We start from the raw sequence: 22,490 nt of genomic DNA, 5'->3' as shown, positions 1-22,490 counted from the left end.
TTAGAGCCTGGCACATTCCCACTGCCCAGCATTCTCAATCTACCAATATTCCTTCCAACCTTTTTCTGTTAGCTTCTTGCAAGTTGACACCCCTAACTAGTAAATAGTCCTTAGTTATTTCCTTCTCTAACCTGAGAGTCACAATAGCCAACACACTGGACACGCAGTTCCAATCAAATTATAACGGTGGTATTATCTGCCATTGTTAAAGTAGGGAGACCAACACAACATGTCCAATTACAGGGTAAAATAGTTACCTTGCAGTTGTACATGTTGGTCACCCTAATATAACAATGGCAGATAATATGGCTTTTGGGGATAGCAGCCCGAAAGAAAGTCTGTTCCCAGGGGGCATAGGGGGAATATAGGCGTGGTCAAGATAGCTGGGCTTGTTGAGCTACATCTGGAAAAGGATGTAGCCCAAGGGTTATATAGCACGCCATTTCGGGCTGCCACCCACAATATTGTTGGTTGCTGTACAGGGTGGTAGCCCTTAGCATAGTGGTAATTTTTCTCCCTTCCGCCACCCCCTTTTGTTATTGGTTTTGGAGAAGAGTAGGTTGGTTTTTCAGGTCACGTTTGGGGCAGACTAGTTGCAGCAGGTGTGTACGCGGCAGGAATTGTCTTGGTTGCCACTTTGAAACAGGTGCCAAAGTGGGATGGTTGCCCCACAAGTTTGCAGGCCTTTACTTAAGGTTATTTTGGTAACTATAGGCTAATTTGGCAGAAAGTGAGGGTCTCAACAAGCCCAAGCCGGAAGTCCTGGAGTTAAAAGGTTACGTCATAGCAACATCAAGTTGAGAGCAGGTTCTTTAGTTCACTGCATAGCAGAAGGGGAAGATTAAAGAGAGGCAATCAGAGAAATCCAATAGGTCACTATGTCAAAGTTTGAAGGGCATCTATACAGGGGGCAGGTTTAGGGGAGTGGGGCAAGGAATCTAGGTTATTGAATCTATAGGGAGGTTTTAGTTCTGTAAGGCCTTAAGCTGAGGATGTTTATGTGATAAGCACCTGTTTCAATAAAGCGGCCTTAACCACATATGCAAGGAGTCCGTGATTTGCAATGTACCCCATTTCACACAAAGACGTACATATTGACTTGTGAGTGACTTTTCCTGACCTCTTTTTAATTAAGAACATATTCTCTCCTACTGGGATATATATGTCCTCCCCTTAAAGTCTGTTGGGTTATTCATGGCCATTCTGCCACTATTATTAAACGTATATATGTCCATACATTTTTTTTGTATTAAAAATGTTTTGCGCAGGTTCCTTAAGGGCTATTACCGATAAAATAAGTGTTTTCCTTTCGACTTACCGACTTAGCAGTTTGTACGGAGCCACCACCGACTATATTACATGTACACACATGCACAAGTGAAGGACCACAAATCACAAACCACAACTTTGGCCACGCATCAAACTTGAGAAAAATCCAGTCTCTGCATGTAGTCGAATCTTTCCTCTTTGCCCCGTGTAGAGTAAACACCGCAGCAGCAGCTTCGTCGCACCATGCAGCAGCAAGAATAAAAAGAATCCCGCGACAGACTTTGATGGTTCAAAAAGAGAGTTGTATGATGCCACGCCTGTGTGGTCTCCTCGGGGCCCTGAACAGGCCGCATGAGAAGTGTAAGCGCACACCGAACCCTGGAAGCAGTCGGCCCTTCCAAGAGTCGCTCACATCTCTGCGGGCCCGAGCACTTCAAAGGGGCCTCGCTCTTTTCGCATAATATTTCCCTTGCTGACATGTATTTAGTATTGCGGCTGGATGACTCATAAAGATATCTCCACGGTGTCCCGGCGCAGTCGAGGCGGAGCGCGTGCCAGCGAACATTATTGTCAGCTTCGAAAATAAAAACAAAACGCTCGGCGCGGGCCCGATCCATCACGCGCCTCTTTGAAGAAAATTCCATTTAGATATTACAAATCATAACAGGCGCAATTCGAACCAGCTGACATTTGGTGGGGAAGACGTCCATGCACAATAAAAATTAGTCCTGCTCTCGGGGGCCCAGCTTTTTCTATTTTCTTACACTCGGGACGCAGTCACTGCGGATGGATGCCAGCACTTGAAGAACCATGTTTGTTCAGCCCATTTCACGAAGATTTCAAGTAATGAAGACCAGATCGGCGGGAGGGGAGCCACGCGTTGAACTGCCCCTCGAGGGAAGAAGAACTGTAAAACAAGTGCTTAATGAAATAATGACTTTCCCCTGATCACCTTTTCCGAGTTTTTCATCTCCTGAATTGAATGATTCCATCCTTTCCTCTCCTGACCTGACTGCTTACTGCTTATAACTTATTTCAACACCCTCGGGTTGGGCGCCCCGCAGAGTTCAATGCACAGCCTCTCAGGTCACAGTCGCAGTGCGCCACAAGTGGACGTTTGACCCCACCATACTGTCCTCATGGTGCCTACATTCAGGCTTCTGCCCAAGGGTGAGGGAGTCCGACCAGGACAATTTCAAGAACAAAGTGAGGCCTGGAGACTTCCTGCCGCAAGCATGAAGCACTGGGTTATTCCCTTCAGATAGTGGAGAAGTGTGGCTCAATGGTTTTATTTTGAGAGAGCCAGCACTTCTCAAGAAAAACGTAGTACTTTAAATTACAGAGTACCTGCTGTTCTATTTTTCCATTTCAAGCACTGATCTTAGGCAATAATGTTAGGGGCGTGTGAGTCTGAGATTTCGGAACAAGATACTTAGTGTACCCAACTAAAAGGGCCAAAGGGCAGGTTGGTACTGTTGAGTGGATAGTTAATGGGGATGCTTACGGTGCTTAAAGGGTATTAGTTTTGAGTAATTTGAAACCAGATTAAAAAAACAAGTCAACCGTATGCCTGTGCTACATTTAAGTAAGTCCACCAAACCTTGAAAATAAACTCTTCCCAAGATGTGTCTGGCCAGGTGCACTATCTGAGCTACAATCTTTCAAATGTGGTAAAAGAGATCTTCTCCTGTACTTCTGCTTGAGCTGCGCTACAACTCTATGCATGGAAAGTCACTCTTTTGAGGTTACCGTACTCCCCTGCTTCTTCTAAGGCGCTGTACTCCCACACATTCCCAAACCTCTCATAAAAGCCCCAATACTTTCTCTGAACCTCTTCATTATGCTAGGGCGAAAAGCACCTGTAAGACTCTTCTGCCCCACACCCTTCCCTCAATCTGAGCTGCAACACTCAAAGATGCAAATCCTAGGACCTTCGTTGCCCATTTTCAACTCAGCTACCAATAAATCCCTCACCACAATTGTGGGGAGAAAGCAGAGTCTTCTCTGTGTTCTTACCCGAGACACCTGCCCCTAGACTAGTAACTAAACCCAGATATAGCAGGTCAGTTGAGTGATGTGGCTTTTTGGATGGAAGCTATTGGTTAGAATCAAGACAAGTCACTGTGGCTTTTGACTTTCCTGGAAGGAGTCAGTTTTTGCCCTGTTGTCAGGTCTCTGCAGATCAAAGCCTTTCCTCACAGCTAGGTTAGTGGTGGTTTTCACATGAAGTTTTGCCTTCCTCTTCTTAGGTTATAGGCATTGGTGTTTACAGAAGATAATTTTGTGAACTACAGGAGACTCCAAAGAGCCTCACATAGTATCTGGCGAACTGAATGGATCCAAGGGTGGGTTAGGATGCAACTACATTGCATACTTTCTGGAAAACGTATCTATAAGGGCAGGAGTAATTCTTATTTGGCCAAAAGAACTCACAATGGACCCCAACCAAAGAAACAATGTTTAAACAGCTTTCATAATTTCAAGTGATCTTACTGTAAAGTGATGGTTGAGGCATTTAAAAAATGGGTCCTTGTACTGCAAACCATTGGTAACTTTCATGGTAAGCCCTGTGTGTAGTGTTACCAAAAGACTGAGCCCCACAGGCCCATTTTAAAGATCTGTCTACAGGTTAAATTTAAAACAGGAAGTCTCTCACAGAAAACATTGAAAGGGCATCCAACACTAAGGCATACCTTAATAATGTACATGATCCAATTCCAAGTCTTATTGGCTCCGCTCAACTGCCAATCACTCAACCAAAAGAAAAAGAGTAAAATTCTACTTTATACAGCAAAAATAGGTATTATTTATGTATTTGCTTGTTTAGGAGTTTTATTATGTGCTAGGCGTAATCTTTAAGTTACTTCAGAGTGCTGAATGTGAAGAAAATTGTCAGTGACACTATTCAGACTGTTGCCTAGAAGACGTCACCAGTAAGCACCTAGGGTCAGACACCAGAGTCTGACTCCATGATCATCGATTCAATCAGAATGCCTGAAGCTGGAACCTGCATTTGTAGACAGAACAGCAAACCCAGCCCATGCACACATCTACTACCACTGCAGACAGTCCCTTCCCCTACTCTGCGGTTAGCATCACACTTTCACTTTGGCAGAAAATGTAGCTCCTTTATAGTATGGTAAAATAGTAGGCAACAACATGGTCACGTTAGTGGGCAGGACCATTCATTATTGTGCACAGGGCACGGGGAAGAAAAGGTGAAATAACTCAGCTGAGTAGGGCCGCTGCACCAGTTCTCTTACCAGGGTCTGCTGAGAACAGACAATACTATTTTCTGGGTTGGAGTACACGTATGTTAGGAATAATTCTATAAGAATGGAGTTGGTTAGAGACAAACCAGAGTTTTCTCTGTGGTGTTTTCACAGAAGCAGTGTGAACAAAATTCACATTTCACTCTAGGTGTATTCAGACTAGAGAGTTTGGTGTATAGATGTTCTTCCTGTATGTGCATGGTCCATTCTGGGTAGTAGAGCTGGCCCTGGCTGCTCCTTCTGTGCTGGGAAATGTGAGACAAACAAAGCGATACAAAAGGGGATGATGGACGGAGTGTTTGAGCAAATCAAACACTCACCCCCAGTCAACTGATCTGGGTTTAATCCATCACCATTCTTTAGCTCACTCCGCCACCCCAGTTCAGACATGGCCATTTGCAAATCAGTCTGACCCTGTGCCTCATGCGAACAGTCCAGCCCAAACTGCCAAGCCATGTCTTCCCTGGACCGGAAACAAGCATCCTGGGGCCGGTTTCGGATTCATAATCCTCATCAGCCAAGCTATCTTGAATCCAGTGGCCAAGTGAGCAAGGGACTCACGTCTGAGCATACCCTGCCACACTTAGGGCGAACAAAGCGATACAAAAGGGGATGATGGACGGAGCGTTTGAGCAAATCAAACACTCACCCCCAGTCAACTGATCTGGGTTTAATCCATCACCATTCTTTAGCTCACTCCGCCACCCCAGTTCAGACATGGCCATTTGCAAATCAGTCGGACCCTGTGCCTCATGGGAACAGTCCAGCCCAAACTGCCAAGCCATGTCTTCCCTGGACCGGAAACAAGCATCCTGGGGCCGGTTTCGGATTCATAATCCTCATCAGCCAGGCTATCTTGAATCCAGTGGCAAAGTGAGCAAGGGACTCACGTCTGAGCATACCCTGCCACACTTAGGGCGAACAAAGTGATACAAAAGGGGATGATGGATGGAGCGTTTGAACAAATCAAACACTCCCCCCCCAGTCAACTGATCTGGGTGAGACCAGCATAGGTTGGGGAGCCATGCCCCAATGACAGCCTGTAGTGCCAAGGAGAGATGTGCAAGCAATCAGGCACTGCAGCCGACCCAATGTACAGCCTGCAAGGAGAGTTTGAAAGTACTCTGTACAGGTACATTTTACAAGCACCTCACCTGATATGGTCACAGTGTATACACCCCTAGCAGGCTGCAGGCGGTATACAGGCATCTCCGTCTAGTTTAGTTTTTAGTCACATCAACCAGTGGGCCGGATGGGCTCATGATTTACATTGATCGGGCTGTGCCACCGGCTGCATACCATATGTAATTCATTTACTTACCTGATTTTTCACCCAGGTGTGGGATAAAAGGGGCATTCACGTAGTTGTTCACGATTTACACACAGTGCTCCATCTACAGACCTCATGGTCAAGAGGGATGCCTCAAAGTCAGGGGCTGGCCCACATGCCCAAATTCTTGCCCAGATTCATCTTTCAAAAGAAAGGCCAGGCAAAGGGGCCCGTTGAGAATCCCTATTACTGAAGGGTTGGCCATGGTTACCCGTGGACTGGGGTTCTGTTTAGTGGTGCAATCATATACACATTTGGCAAGCTCTGATCAATACAATTAGGGTTGGGTAGTTCATAGCAGGAGCCATGGTGATATTGCATGTGGTGATAAGGTAGTCCATGCGGTTATGGGCATTACTAGTGCCCCAATATGACTAGAAAAACAATTGTTTAAGTTTTTAAATTAATTTTGACAATGTTTACATTGAAAATTAGCTTGTAATAAAAGTAACCCTAAGATGTTTGTCTCTAACCCACAGCTGGTTGTTTACTGTGACCATCTGTCTTTGCATTAGTGCGCATCCTGCTCCAATCTCGTGATACAGCTGTACTAGAATGGAAGCTCAGGTGCTGCCAGCCTCATGCTGCAGAGTGATCGCAAGTGCTTTTCTCTTTATGGCAAACATTAGTGGACTTTCAGTTGCAGTGTTTCATTGTGCACTGTGTCGCAGCACAGTACTTTTTATGTGGAATGTTTTAAGAAGTCTTATATGTTTTACAAACTATTTTCTAAGCAAGATGATGTTGTTTGAACTGATAAGTTAGTTCATCATGCTAAGAGTTAGATCTTTCTGCAACCCTTTGTTACATTGAATTCCCGGGGTCTACTCAGACTTAACATTTTTTATAAAATGAGTATTGTTAAGTTAGGTAATTACAACACCTGCTATTTAGCGTAGAGAGAGAGAGAGAGAAAATAGCATTCAAAAAGTGGGCATGAGGCGTGTGTGAGTGAAAAAAGCCTCAAAAAGAAGAAAGCAAAAGAGGGAGTGAGCTAAGTCGGAAGACAGAGTCTCCAAAATGAAAAAAATAAATAGAAAACGTGGAAAATGTATCAAATGAGGGCAGAAAAGCCAATTGCAAAAGATCAGAGACCAGGAAGGAGTTAGACCAAAATGGAAAGAAATTGAAAAAATGCAAGGGAAAGAAAAAGAAGGAGGGTGGGAGTAAAAGAGAGAATAAAGGAGAGGGAGCACTCCATCTTAAGATATAACAAAAAGGGAGCAAGGATGTTTTTAAAAAAAGGACAGTGTGGTGACAAAAGGGAACCGGCATTAGCAAAGCCAATACGTCTCACCTATGCCAGATATTGGCTTTGTCAATGTTTTGGAGCCACGTTGTACAGCAAAGTGGCTGCTGGGCAGTAAGGCTGAAAGTTTAAAAACACAAGGATGTGGCAAGTGCTGGCTGCATCATAGCACTTTTTTGATTGCTGTTTGAGGAAGGGCAGGGTGGAAGGTAACATGGAAGGAGTTAGGGCAGAGGATGTAGGGGGTAAAAAGAGCTATGACGCAGTCAACGGTGTCGGCATCATAGCACTTTCTTTTTTGATTTGGCAGGTGGGATGACCAACACAGCAACATAGGGAAGGAGGGGTCAGGGCAACACAGACAACAGAAAGAGAGAGTGCGGGGGCAATCAACACAGACATTAAATTAAGGGAGGGAGGGAGTGTGGGGGAAGCCAGCTCGGAAAACAAATGAAGGGAGAGAGGAGGGCAGGGAGAGGGCAAACCAAAATGGACACCAAACAGAGGGAGGGAAGGAGGAAGGGTGGGGCAAGCCAACAAGACCAAAAAACAGAGGGAGGAGGGATAGTAAGGGCAAGACAACACGGAAAACAAACAAAAAGAGGGGGGCTGGGGGTAAGTCAACACAGACAATGGAATTACATATGGCTGGTGCTCAAGCAGTTGGACAAGTGAGGTGCACAGAGGAGGGAGAAGTACACAAGCGAACCAACTAAAAAGGCACACTCTGGTAGAGTGCTTAATTTAAAAGAAAAATGTTGTGCCTAAAAAAATTAGCAGTGATTGGACACATGCAATGCATGCATGCTCCAGGTGAGCGCCAAACACACAAACAGGAAGAAAGCCTACACCAGCTGATCAATAATAAGCAAGCAAATGAGAGGTAAACATTAAACCAACCTATGGTAAACATGGGTGGTCTCTAAGCCCATTGATAGAAAAAAAGGTCTTGAGTCACAGTGTATGTGCTGTCTAGGCTAGACCTAAAATGGAGAATTGGATTGAAACAAGTAAAGTGAGGTAGAGAATTAAAGAGGTCTTTTTCTCCATATTACTAAGTTTAGGATAGATGTGGGATCACGTGTGTGCAAAGGGAAGGTAGGAATGACAACAGTGGAAATGAGAAATCCCTCAATTTGTAACTTTGTAGGTTTTCACAAACTTTCAAAATTGTTTACTCCCAGTGTGTGCCTCTAAGGTTTGTGCTAAGACACTGGTATTAGTGTGTAAATTGATTGTCAAAGATACCTGAACATCCCATAGTTTATTTAAATGTAAGAGAAGATTCTTGTCTAAAGGAAAATATTTTCCCCAAGGAAGAAAAGAAGAAAACATTTTATAGTGATTTGCCCCTTTAATGCAGCTATAAAACGTTAGGTTTTCAACTGGTGGGATAGCTGCCTAGTTATGGTTAGCCAAGTGGTGTAATATTTAGGGCTTAACCCTGGATAGTGATGAGATGTTCCTTTATTGCCTCTTATTTTAATGTTAGCACATATTATATATGGGAATATACTATTCATAGAGTTCAAGAAGCCTTGAGTATGTGTGCATCAGGCCCTTTAAAAGCAATAAAGAGAGCGAGACACACATAAGAGGATACAAAAGAGACAAGCGTTGGCAATGCCAATCGATTTCCCTTGCTGTTTGCAGAGATTTCATGGCAGTATGTACCGTTGCTAGTCAAAGCTTGTCATTAATGTTATGTAAAGTGGCTCTTGGACACCCTCTGATTTGCTGCACAGGGTAAAGTACAGTTGTGCCACATTTGTTGATGTACAAAAGGGAAAATACATCAATTTGAAATCTAGATAGTCATATCTGTGTTTTTCCCCTGGGGCAGTTTGCAAGACTAGGATTTGTAAGGCAATACTAACCATTGTAAAAGGAGACCTTATTGCACCATAATGCACAGCTCCGTCGGAGAACAGTCCAGGCATAGCTGCAGGTGTCTCCTAATATTTGGCCCATTTGGCAGCTATGCACTTAGCTGGACGAAATGGAAAACGACCATACATTTTTTGTTTGTGATGTTGAAAATTTCGAATTTTGATTTTTGTTGCTTTAAATTGTTATCTCATTTTCAGTGTCACACATTCTTGACAAAAAGTGTGTGTTAAGTAACAAATGCGATTTATTTAATTTAGTGTGTCCCAGCCATTTTTTTGGTAACTACCGTTTCTGTTTTACTGATGGCATAAAGAGTTAGATGCAAGAAACTGTTGCCACAGGATGTGCAAAAGATAACAGACTTTTATACTGACCCTTGTTACCAGCAGGCAAGCAAAGTTTGTCTGTGAACACAGTTTTTCTTTCTAACAGTGTCACAATTAATAACCATTTTCAAGATGCATAACACTGTATTTTTCGCTCAGCCAATTTCAAAATCAGAAATTCCAAATAGTGCAATCAAAGTCCGTATTCTGATTAGATCTGTAAATGAATTCCGTCTAGGACTGACTCATTTGGCATTTATGAAGCCAAACTTAAAAAACAGTGGTTTTATTCAAGTAAACCTACATATTATTGTTAACACGCAACTCTGGTAACTAAGTACTAGTAAAATGAAAGGCCTATATCTCGAAAAAGGTATGCACTGCAATTATAAGCTTGTAACATCTGCTGATTGTTGGTCACACATTACAGCTACAATAGGATCAAAGTAATGTTTCATCTCTTTGTGGTGGATGACAGTTTTACTAGTTGTAATTAAGTAATATGACATGTAAGTAAAGCATTTTATATAAATATCTCCTGCTAAAAGAGATTCATAAACACCTATCTGAATGTTCAAATCCTTTTTCAAAACTGATAATGCCCATAACGCAAAATACTCTACCCTGCTCATCATAAAAACTGTAAATTTGGAAGGGTCAACCAGAATGTATATGCCTTAAACAGAACATTTGCATGCAGGGATATGTATTGAAGCAAATCTTAATGCCTCAGACAAATGAGTAGGATATCGGTGACCAAAGAAAGTCTCCACTTGAGAGATGTACTAGAAAATCTTTGGGCGATCCGGCTCTTTATCCCATTACATTTGGTAGGGATTCCTTGCATTTTTATGGAAAGAGTGATGCTCACAGAGTCATTGGCACTGGACATAATAAGTATCTTAGACATTACAGCATTTACAAATGTATAAGAAAAGGGTATGCACTTTACCTGTACTGTACCACGGTCAGGTTTTGCTCGCCACAGTGCCTCGCGCAGCGGACATACCTCATCCAGCTTGACTTACTGGGCTCTCCGCCATCAATAAAGTGCTGCAGCGTCCCTTCTTGATCATATATCTGGGGAAGAGGTCAGAAAGTCAAGTATTTAGAGAAAATTACCAGCATCCATTTTCACTGCTTTGCCCCACTGCCTCCTTAATTCTACTCAACCAAATTTATTTCCCTGGGATTAGTCGTTGTCCAGTGGTTGCAATTAAAAGAAGAGACTTGAGAAGCAGAGAAATATTTATTGATGCAAGGATATCACATCTGTCCTATAGAGCTCAGCATCTTTGTTTTATACAAATACAGGAGCAAGCCCCTCCTCCCCTGTCTGGAGCAGGACTGCCAACCCGCCCGCCCCCAACCAAACCCTGCTTTCTGCTTTCTCGCAGTGCGAGAAGCAGAAACATAAAATGGTATTCATAATACCATTTTATGTTTCTACCTCTCGCACTGCGAAAAGGCAGTGAGCAGACGCTCCTCCGCCCACATGAAGGAGCTGCCCCTGCTGCTGGGTTGATTTATTAAGGATCCAATTGCTAAATTGCCTCATGTGTTCATCTGGAGAAATGTGTCCAGTTCACAATGCCAACCTACAGTATTATTATTATGGGCCTGGAGGCCCATAGGAATGAATGGGAAGCCATTCACTATTACCGATTCGGTAAATACCGAATCGGTAATAGCGGGAGCACATTCAAGGGTGGCAGTGTGTCACATTGACAACCTGTTGCACCCCTGAATCGTGCATGTGTGCACATGTGGCACACATACATGCCCTAAGGACATGTATGTCTGCCACAAAGCACTTTTAAAAAAGCAAATAATTGCTTTATTAAAGGTATTCGGTATTTACCACCAACTTGTAGTTGGTGGTAAATAACGAATCCTTAAAGCAGAAATGCACTCACTTGGGTGCTTCCTACATAGGTTTTAAGGATTCGGTAATTTACCGATTCCTTAAAATAAAGAATCGTTATTTTACCGATTCCTTAACATAACGAATCAATTGTCCAGTGTGGCACAGTATATGTCTACAATTTTTTTAAGGGCGTTGTTCATTGTTTGGGGAGTGGCATTAAAAATTGGCAGAGTTCATGGCTCACCAAACTCACCAGGTTGTAAACCCTTGACCTGGAAGCCAACTAGCCAGAGGGACACCTGGTCACCGGGACAAATGCCGCTAATTGTTCTTGGCCAACTGCAGGATGAAATCTACTGCCTGTCAGGGCTTCTCTTTTCTTGTTTTTTTAGAAACAAACTCTTGATTTGAGAATATTCTTAAAGAAAATAAAATTTCGGAGGGGCAAAGAAACATGACCCCCCCTCAGCACCGAGCTGTGACAAATGAGCACCCACCAATATGGCAGATGTGCTTTTGTCACGGAGATCCTTGAATAACCTGATATTTTTAAAATGGGTTTGATCTGCAGAGGGACACTATGCTTACTCCTCATTATTACGATCATTAATATAAATAGTAGTAGTAATAGTCATAGTATCAGTAGGGATATTGTGTCACAATTCTGAGTCAGGCAGTGCAAATGTACCATATGGCATTCCGCTCTGCCTGACTCTGAGTTGGCAGGTTTTTCCACATCCACCTTTTCCAGCGGTGGGAGAACCAGATCTCATTTTTCTGGCCAGTAGTTCCGGTCAGGCAAATTCCTTGAGGCTTTGGTTGCAGCGCCAGCCAAGTCTCAGTCCCTGTTTTTCTATTTGTGGGAGGAGCATAAAGTGCTCACTCTCCACCCTACCTAAAGGGCCTAGAATACATTTACCACGTGCTTATAAAGGTGATAAATGTATGAATGAAACCCCATGAAATTGGGAATACCGTGTTACTTTGTAACTGAAAAAATATGATCCACAGGGTGATACCTATATGATGGGGTTTAACTAATATTTGGATGGTACTCGCGTGGACTTTTTGCATGGTAATGGTAAATATGCGTTCAGATTAACTGATCCCCCACTAACGTCAAACTCATCATCAGTGTCCCAGTAGTAACAGTCTTGTTATTGATCTTCTTCCTTTTCTTCTTCTTCTTCTTCCTTTTCATCTACTTCTTCTTCTTTTCTTCTTTTTCTTCTTCTTCTTCTTCTTATTACTATTATTATTACTATTATTATTATTATTATTATTATTATTATTATTATTATTATTATTATTGTTATTATTACTACTGCTACTTCTACTTCTACCTAGTAATAGAAGGATTGATAGAGCATAACAGTAAGTGACCTGCCCAAGCTCAACCCTGGAGCTGATGACAGAATCATTATTCAATGTCCAGTCCCTGTAATAGCCAGGCACGTGCTCTTACCTCTGTCTAGACCACATTTCTGCAGCACACTTCCCTACATGCACAAGCTAATGCAACAGCAGGCCAATGAATGGAGCCCACGTGCCATGTATTATCAAGACAGTATGCAAGGAATTCTGAACCTCCAATAGCAGCTACAATTAACCCTCCTCCTCAATCACGGCCTTCATGCTGTTATCAAATTACTCTGCTTGAGCACGGATTGGGTTAAAGGAATCCTGGAATTTTCGCCATCACTCTAGACAAGTGGAGGGCACTATGTTATTGTTTGATTTTCGTTTACAGCAGGAGGCCTCACCATTCAAGACACAGGAAAAGCTTTTACACTCTGAGTTTAACTTAAGAATTGGTGGGCTTATTTACAAGCCCCTTGAGCCGCGGGTAGGTCACTTGTCTCATATTAAAAGTGGTGCTTCGTTGGCGGGTTTGTCCTTCCCAGACTTAAAGGTACCTACTACATTCATGCACTCATTCATTGCACTGTAATAACGTAACAACAACAAAATAAACAAAGTAATGGGAAGCATTAACTGTCTGCTAAAGTACTTTGAGTTGAAAATATACGTAAATAAAATACACTAGAATAAATTAGCAATATAATGTTGTGGCAAATACAGTTTTTTTTCTTTGAAAATTAAAGGATTGTCATTTTTTGTGGTAAAAGGAGAAAACATGTAAATGAAAGTGATGCGTGCTTCGTGTAAACACAGCTTAGAGGTAAATGGTTTTATAAAGTAGCAAAAGAATACAAATGTAACCAACCGAAGTAGACAGGCATGCAGAGAAAAAACTACAGTGCCAAAACAGATAGTGTCCTACCCTGAACAGTGGATCAAAAGAGATGTGTATTTCTATGTGTGTAACACTATTCACATTGTTATAGACATAGAAGATAGTCTTACTTTTTTGTCTGCAGTAAGTGGGTGAGCAAAGTGAGCAGAGTGGGACAGCGCCTGTATACCTGCTTCCTAATTTTTGAATAACTTTGAAAATCTTACCCTGCTTGCCTACTTTGCCATTGATTTAATGAAAGGTCTAACTTCTAAGGTCCTCATTCTAGAACCTGCGCAAATCCTGATTTGAACAAAAATGGGAGTTTGAGTTTGAACTAGTATTATAAAAGGTGCTCACTCCATAGGTGTTTGCCTCTACATTTTTTTCCAGATAAAACATGGCGCACATTGTGTGGAGAAGCGGCGTAAATTCAAAGTTGTGCACCTCAAAATGGGGTAAAATGTGTTATTGATACTTTATCCTGCATTCAAAGTTCAGAATTAAGACTTGGTACAGTAACAGTGCACTGAGTAAACCAGTAAATACCACACCCGGTAATATTGGGATTTTTCAGGCGCGCAATTATCAGATTGCACAGCTGCAACCTGTGATTGTGCAACTGCTGTGAGTTTGTGTTTGAATTCCAGTGCCGAAATTTGAATGGGTAAACTCGATAATAAAGGTAAAAACACATCCTTAAAATGCCATTTGTATCTCTCTCAATCTCCACTATAGAAATGGTAAATGATTTTTTTTATCTGACGACTTCTTGCAAGTCTCCCTGTGGAGGGGGTGAGTATCTCAATGTTATTAAATCATTTTTGTATCCGCAGCAGGAGCTCAACCGCTGAAAATCCCTGTCCATTTAACACCAGATGTCTTCCCTGAACAAATTGTCTGAAAGTATCAATGAGAGTTTTCATAAAATATGTATTATGCATTGATTTGAAGGAAAACTGGTCATACGCAACCAGCTTTTTACAAAACACCCTGAGCCTGATTCACAAAGTTATTATCCAGGGTCGAACTGGTGTATAAGGCATTCAGACAGGGACCAAGGGCTGGTTTGACAGGTGAGTGTGTCGGCCGTTTTGTGGCAGTTTGTGGCCTGTTAATGGTCTGCTGGGCAGTTTTTACTGTTGGGTTCCCTAATATTAAAACAAATGTTGCCTGCAGCAAACTCAAATCCATACAGTTGTCCAAAATTGCAGAAGCATTTATACAGTGTACATGTACAAGTTCAAAACTGCCCCAGTTTGGCCTATTTTTAGGTTTCTAATTACCTAACTTGGGCTGCTTTTATTTTGAAGACCGGACCTATGATCTGTGCCAGTCTGATCCGGCTACTATCAGCCATTATCATGTGTTCACAGCCAATAAAGCTCAGTTTCCGCCTGCCAGGTGTGCTAACAATGACACACAGGTGTAAATACTGTCATTGCTGAATACTTTTATAACAGAACTACAGACTATTACTCAGTAGTGAGCCCCATGCAAGGTGTGGGAAGTGGGTGGATCATGGCGTGGTTCGCTTAAGATTTTATAAACGCCCACAAACTCATGAATTTGAGGCAATTCACAACCCTGAAATGGCTGGATATTTGCTTTTGCAAATAGCTGGAAGAAAACCCCTTCCTGGATAGGAAGGGAACAAAAATCCCCAAATTCCGTGAGGATTTAGAGGGAGGGTGTCTCCACAGGGAAAATATGTCCCTATGGAGAAAAAGATACACAATTTAACAAAAAATGCTTTTGCACAGAGGGCTGCCATTTTCCCGTTGCCAAGTTGTTCTGTGCTTACATTTCCGCATTGGGAAATGAGAACCTGTAAAATGTATCATGACACTCTGCTTGAAAAGATGCGGCATACAGATTTCCAGGTATACTAATGAGAATGCATTGAATTCCCAAAACGTGTTAAAATGCACCCAGGCATAGGAGTACATATACCGTTGTAGATTTGCAAGTTTTCTTTTTTAATCAGGCCACTGTTTTATATCTGTAGCTTGCAAACTTCATAGCAAGTCTGTATAACCCTAGAGGGTAGATTTACAAACATTGTGTGCAGGGTTTACATAAAAAAAGTGACACAAATCAGGCCAAAATATTTTTTTAGCAATTTAGGAGCTTGTTCATGAGAGACCTGCGCCACTTTCGCACCACGTAAAGTGGTACATGTGTAACACAGGCATCTCAATTCGATTTATGAAGCCACGTAAAGCCATCCTGCATGGCTTTGAGTGGCCTTATAAATTATGAGTAAGGCAATGCAGCAAAAATCGCTGCACCTGCTAACTCTGTGCCTGGGAGGCATTCCATGGGCGTTGCAGAGGGTTTTTGCCACTCAAAACATCCATAGAATTATTTGCCATATCATGTAAACCTGAGGATGCGCCAAATTCATGCGCCTCCCGAGATGAGGCATAACGAGGAGAAATGTGTTTATTTCTCCTCATTTTTCCCTCTTTCTTGGTGTGCTGTATTCAGCACATATAGAAAGAGGGAAACGCCTCTTAGGATTGCCCCTTCCTGCACAAAAACAATCCTGCATGCAACGGAGGAGTGCCTAAGTTGGCACCAGGTTGCGAAACAGAGCCAGCGCAGGGAGAAAGGACAGGAATGCACTGTATTGCTTAAATACAGTGTATTCCTGCCCTTTCACTTAGGGGGTAGGGCAGCGTAGCAAGGTACTGTGCTGCTCTATGCCAAAATCCCATAAATGAGCCCTTTACTTTCCAGTGCACAGCTTGTTTTTCTCTGGAAAGTAGTCAGATAGTAACGCAAACCAGCATTGAATGCTACTTTGCATTACCCTGCTTCAAGGGGGCGTTCCATGGGTGGTATACGGGCGTTTCCATGCAACCACTCATGGTTTTGATGCAAAATCTTATCTACTAACAATAGTAGGATGGGTTTTGTACCAGAAACTAACACTACTTAAAAACAGGCATTAAAAGGAGAAATGTTTTAATTCCTCCTTTCTTTTCCGAATTTGCATGTGTGCTGCACTGTACAGCATACATACAAAGTAGGAAAATTTTAAAAAGTTGTTTAGACATACTATTTTGTACTGGAAGGGAACACTTCCAGAATAAAACCTATGCTAGACTCGTGCGCACACCCTTGCACTATCGCACTATGGCACTTGTGTAAATCTGATCCTGGGTATGCTCAGAATGGACCCCCTCTGTCGCTTCTCTGGACATACCAGTATATCCACATGTAAATCACAGCGCTGCATGAACGTGAGCATCCAAGCACATCCCCTCCACCATGTAAGAACATGGCGAAAATCCAAGATCAGTCAAATGCTCTGAAAATAACAGTTACCAGCAGAGCTTTGCAATTATGAAGCAGACTCGGGCAGCAGTGCTTGGGGCAAGCTATTAAGTGACAGTTCCAAGGAGAGATGGGTTTTTATAGGGGGCATGCCCAGTCCAGTGCCCCATTATTCCATATGCATTCTCACTGCCCATGTCTTAGCTTTTCTGCACCGGATAGCCAGTGGCTGGACACCAAGTGAACAACAATCTGCGCGTTTGTCCTTTTTAAAAAAGAAAAGCAAAACATTTTTCAACATCTGTTGAAGATAGCGATTCCTGCATTTGCGAAGATCCCCCCCTGCGTGCTTCTGTTTTTCAATAATCTCGAGAAATCAATCTTGATGTTTCAGTGCTCTAACCTGCCCCATTCTTTCCAAAACAGTTGCCTACAATTAGTCATATCTGGCATCTGCGTCTTGCCGACCTGTTTAATATGCCTGTCCATTAATCTCGCTGACAGCCAGCGACAGGGCTAGAAACACTCGCCCGCCTAATGCAGTGATTTAAAGTCTCTTGAAGCCAGGGGGTGGCCCCAGATGAAACTGTCCTTACCTTTTAAATTGTCTGCTACAATTTCCTCAAAGCAGAAGTGTAATTGAAAAGTTTCCTGTCCTGCTTCAGCGATTCCTTTAGTGGCTGCACGGAGAGAAGCATAGCCCTTGTGCATAAGGTGGCGAGGAGATGTGACCTAGCGGCCAGAGCTGCCGAGTTTGGAAGTAGGGAGCTGCTTGCCAGTCCCGGTGTCGGTTCAACCTCTTATGTTTCTGGGCATGTCACTTAATTTCCCCGTGTCTAAAATGAAAGTGGTATTGTTCTCTCGTGAGTCCGCTTCTTGAAGCAAAAAAAAATTAAAAACTTCCGAGAGGCTCTGTAGCTCCACAAACCCGGGGCCCTCCTCCCCCAATCTGCATCCAATCAATCAATCAATCAGGGCCTTGTAAAGCGCAGCTACTCGTCTGTGAGGGTTTCAAGGCGCTGCATTCTGCATTACCAACATGTGTCAAATACAGCTTGTAGTGGGAACAAAACTTCAACCATTCCAAGAAGCATACCAAGCACCCCCCCCCCCCCCCCCCCCCGTTCTATTCTTTTTTAGAATCCATGATCGTGTTATGGCAAATCGGAGAGTCAGAAAAATGATTGGAAATCGCTGTCGTTTAAAAAGTGCTGGTGCGGAGGCCTGAAACCTCTTTCTGCCATACTATCTGAGATGGGACTGTGAGGATTGCCGGTAAGTCTTTGTGTTAAGTAACATTCCTCCAGTCCTGACAAGGTATTATATACACTACTTTGCTTAGCGATTGCTCCCTCCCCTCCTCCCCAGAGAGGGGCTGGTGGGACCCTCTGCCCGGCCGCGGCCCCGCTCCGTCACAATCTCTCCCTTATCTCGTGGGGTGGGAGGAGCCACCGGTACAAAGTGACCTATCAATCAATGTGACGTCTAATCAAACAGACCCTGTCAGATGATCAGAGCGCTGCTGTGGGGATCACCTCTCCTTTATCAGGCGTGTCTCTTTGACACAAGAAGCCACTCAACCTTTCACTTTTTACTTGGCAAAAACATACTGTACCAGGGAGGGGGCAGGAGAAAACTGCCCTGACAGCCCGTTCGTTTTTCTCCATTCTGGAGCCAGAAGATATTTGACTGGCGAGACCCACTCTCTTTGATGTTTCCTCTTTTGAGAGCGCCATCCTGAGGAAAAAATGCATAATTCCAATTTAAAAGGGAAAATTCCTCCATCCTGCTGCTCCGTGTGATATACTGACCACTTTTCAGGGTGCTGGCAGGAATTCAACCAGTTTCCAGGTTGTAAACCTAGCCTCCTGTTTTGCCCTAACAGCAGCAGTCATTTGTGGCACATTTTGATGTAACAATTGCTGAACTAGGGCAGCAACAAAGCTGTAAAAAAAATCAGTCAGCGTTTACCTAACGGAGCATCATGTACTGTTTTTTTAGGTCGCGCCCACAAGAAAGCTCTATTTTGTTGAAAAATGCATATTGTGGAGAGGGGTTGGCCTAACGGCTAAGGCGCTCGACCTCGGACCTGGGGATCTGGATTCGAGTCTCGGTAACGACGCCAAAAACCTCCTGTGATTCTGGGCAAATCACTTAATCTCCCCGTGCCTAAAAACATGAAAGTGTTTCCTCATGTAACTTAACTGGTGCTATGTAAAGCGCTCTGATACCAGTTCGCGCTATATAAAACTCTGCTGCTGCATTGTGGGTTATGTAAAAGTAGGCGCGCAACACCCATTGGACTCAAAGGGCTTCAGCACCCCCCCCCCCTGTCGTGTTTGGCAGCCCGGGATGAGACAGCTTCCCGGTCACACACATAGCCACACCCGAGCACTTCACAAGTCTTTAAAAGACCATCTGCATGTTAATGAGGCCTTGCTGTTGTTTCACCCCTTCTAAGAGCTCCTGCAGTTCCACTCTGCCTATTGCTTAAAGAATCAGACCCCTCCCGAAAATTTTTCTTAGGCCTCCTTCCCCCCGAAAATTGGCTCTAGTTGCACCTCTTCGTAGAACTAACAATGATCTCACTTTCCACCCATTGCTTACCTATGGTTGGCTTTATTGTCGCTCTTATGTTCTTGCTCCCTATTTAGTCAGTGTCTTTGTACATTGTGTTCCATCTCGTGCTTATTTCTCCCCTAGAGCATAGCCTCTTTACCATCCTTTGGCTTGGCTGACTTGCATCCTTCCACTGTTCATATTTACAAAACGACTTTTTTCTTTGACCTTAAACACTCCATGACAGTGCATGGGTTTTCCAGGTCTCTCTCTCTCAAGTTCCTCCCCCCTACCAAATACCTACCCCATGCTCCATGATTCTGTCTCCCTTGTATTGTAAGCTTTCTCTTACGTGCTTCTCCCCTGCAAAATCCCTTCATCCCCGGAACCACTTGTTGCTTTCTCGCTCATGTGTTTCTGTCCCACCCTGTGCTGTCCCACCCTGTTGCTTTTCACCTGCTCTTCATTGCTCCCACCCCAGCAGTCTTTTATTTTTCTATATTTTTTTCTATAATTTTTTTTTGCCGTGACCAGTCAGCAAATTGATACTTGACCCACTTCCTTAAAAAAATAATTTTTGTGCTGCTTCTATTTAATTTCCTTCCATCCAATAATCCATCTCAGATCAGTAAAAAATAAAATGATGTCATTTTGTAGGCACGCACAAGCATAATGACGCATATGTGCATATGCATTGTTAGAAATGGGGACTCTGGTTGGCAATGGTTTGCACACTGTCCAAGCAGGGACCCCCACTTGAATCAGGTTACGTTGCACCCTGAGAATAACCCGTGTTCACTCCCTTGATAGTTTGACAAGAGCTGCTGGGCTCATCCTCATATGAAACATGTAAATTATTTGCACACGCACACACACACAAATGCACATACGCACACACCGTAACACAGTGGAAATATCACAAAAGTACCCCATACCAGTTTAGAAAAATAGCCAATATTTATCTGAATAAAGCAAGACCAATACGACAAAAAACAAACATATACCAAACAAATGACAAATCCTCAAATATTAAATGTAGTTATAATGCTTAGTAGCACAATAGCTCCAAAATGCTTGACAAAGTAGCATTACAGGATGCATTGACAGTGGTAAGCAGTATTCTCACCCCACATGCTCAAGACTCTCAGCAAGGTTGTTTACACAAAGGTCCTTAAAATGTGTTAATTTTACAGTTTATGACCTGTCCAGAAGGCAGATAATTAAGCCCCCAAAGATATCATACCAATTAGCACATCAACATGATCTCACACTGGAGGCATTAGGTACAATACATATGTTATTGAGGCATGTGATGCGATGTTTCCCCTGTGTCTTCAAATTAAGCACAGAAGCTTGTAGATACACACTGTTTCCCTGTTTGAATCACAGTGTCAGTTATCAAAGGAGTTATCAAAGGTCCCAGCCCTGAGGAAGACCTTCAGTTAAAGATGGCTCCTTAGAAAGTCAAAACGCTTCGGCCAAGGGCGTAGGAAGGGGGATGCGGTGGGTGCAGGCCGCCCCAGGTGTCATCACTGAGGGGGCAGGGGGTGGGGGTGACAAAATGGCAAAATTATGTGTTTGAAACACATATGTTTGCCATTTTGTCACCGCCCCTCAGTGATGACACTTGACATCTCCGGCTTGACAAAATGGCAAAAATATGTGTTTTAAACACATAGTTTTGCCATTTTGTCAAGCCGGGGGTGACAAAAAAAAGTCTGCACCGGGTACCACCTGACCTTGTTACGCAACTGGCTTCGGCGACATAATAACGGGAATGAGGGTGGCCTGTTTCTAATGACAAGGCTATAAAAGGCATAAGAATGAAAGAATACTCCACCCCCGGACCGATTGAATTCCAGAAATTTATAAAAATGGGATTTTCAATTTAAAGTTTTGTTGGTGGAAAAGAACTGATATCTATTGTACTTTTTAAAATGTTTTTTTCTTCTTTGATGATATAATGCGTATGAAGATGGACATTTTTGAATGCATATGTCATTGTGATACTGTGTTGTCAATTTGATTACTTTATGACTTGGGTATATCATACTTTTTTGTGATTAATGTTTGTTTCACACTAATACATTCAGAAACATGTAAATGTATTATTCAACAGTCTTTTTTTGAGCATTAAAATAAATAATTTATAAGTAGGCATTGAAACTAATTTTTTTAAGTTGTGATATCATTTCGAATGCAAAGAGTAGGGATGTAGTATGTGTGAGATGATTTGAATTGATTGATGGTTGTTGGGGTATTTTTTTTAATTTGTAAGGGATCGCATCCCCCTATTCCTTAATTGGCACAAACCCCATATTGTATTTGATTTTTCTAATCCTGTCAGCAACTGAATTGAGAATAACCACTGAGCTGTCTTTTGGTTTGGTTTCTATGAGTCAGAAGATGTGAAAATCATTTTCAAGAATTAGATTATGATTCTAGAGGGGATGCACATGGCCCAATAGGTGTTAATCAAATCAAGTTTTATATAAGAGCCAGCTTGAGTTGGGGTTCCAACACCTTAGTTCAGTCCTCCTGCCGACAATTCATAAAGATTTCTTGGCTTTTGCCCCTTTGGGTTCCTGTGTTTGAGCAGTGCCTGGCTTCAGTGAACCATCTCTCTATGTTGGGTTGGTAGCTCTTCACTTGCACTTGATGTTTTAACACAAGTCACATTGCCGCCTTCTGATCACTTAACTCAAATGTATTTGACTCTGTTGTGAATGTGGGTCTGTTGGTTTGAAATACTGTCAAAAAAAGTAAGTTAGTGAGTAGCCAAATGCCATGAGATAGAGCCAACTCTGGGGAAAAGAAGATATAGGAAAGGTTACTTTATGCTCATAAAGCATGCACGGTATATTGTAAGAGCCACACAATGGCCTTGCAGGTTTTACAACCACACCCTTTGCCATCCTCTCTGCACACCACTTGCCACACCCTTCTGATGAACAAGTGGAACTGGTGTGCAAGTGAACTGTTCTTGAGAAAGACCAGACTAGACGTGGTGTGACTGCCTGCACACGCAAAATATGGCATTGGTTCAGAAGCCCAGGCTCTGTTTAAAGTTAGACAAACGTTTCATGACGGCTTGAATAAACATTTAGCTTCAAGTAATCATGAAAACTCGTATCTTCTTGTATTTATTGAGTGTAATTTTACGAGTTATAAAAAGGGCTGTCATGGTTTTTGTACACTGTAAGTAACGGT

The 22,490-nt window shown here is 42.8% G+C and overlaps 1 protein-coding gene across 2 annotated transcripts in view; it reads right to left on the bottom strand.

The window, feature by feature from the left end:
* Window positions 1–22,490, bottom strand: part of PRDM6 (PR/SET domain 6) — a 371,468-nt gene that overhangs the window by 95,454 nt on the left and 253,524 nt on the right. For both annotated transcript variants that reach the window (XM_078677375.1, XM_078677373.1), the window contains exon 3: window positions 10,289–10,416. In XM_078677375.1, coding sequence (XP_078533501.1) covers window positions 10,289–10,416 — 128 coding nt within the window. The remainder of the gene's footprint in view (window positions 1–10,288; window positions 10,417–22,490) is intronic.

This window comes from Lissotriton helveticus, chromosome 2_1, assembly GCF_964261635.1.
Source record: "Lissotriton helveticus chromosome 2_1, aLisHel1.1, whole genome shotgun sequence".
NCBI classification, from domain to species: Eukaryota; Metazoa; Chordata; class Amphibia; order Caudata; family Salamandridae; genus Lissotriton; species Lissotriton helveticus.
This window is presented reverse-complemented; position numbering and strand designations above follow the sequence as displayed.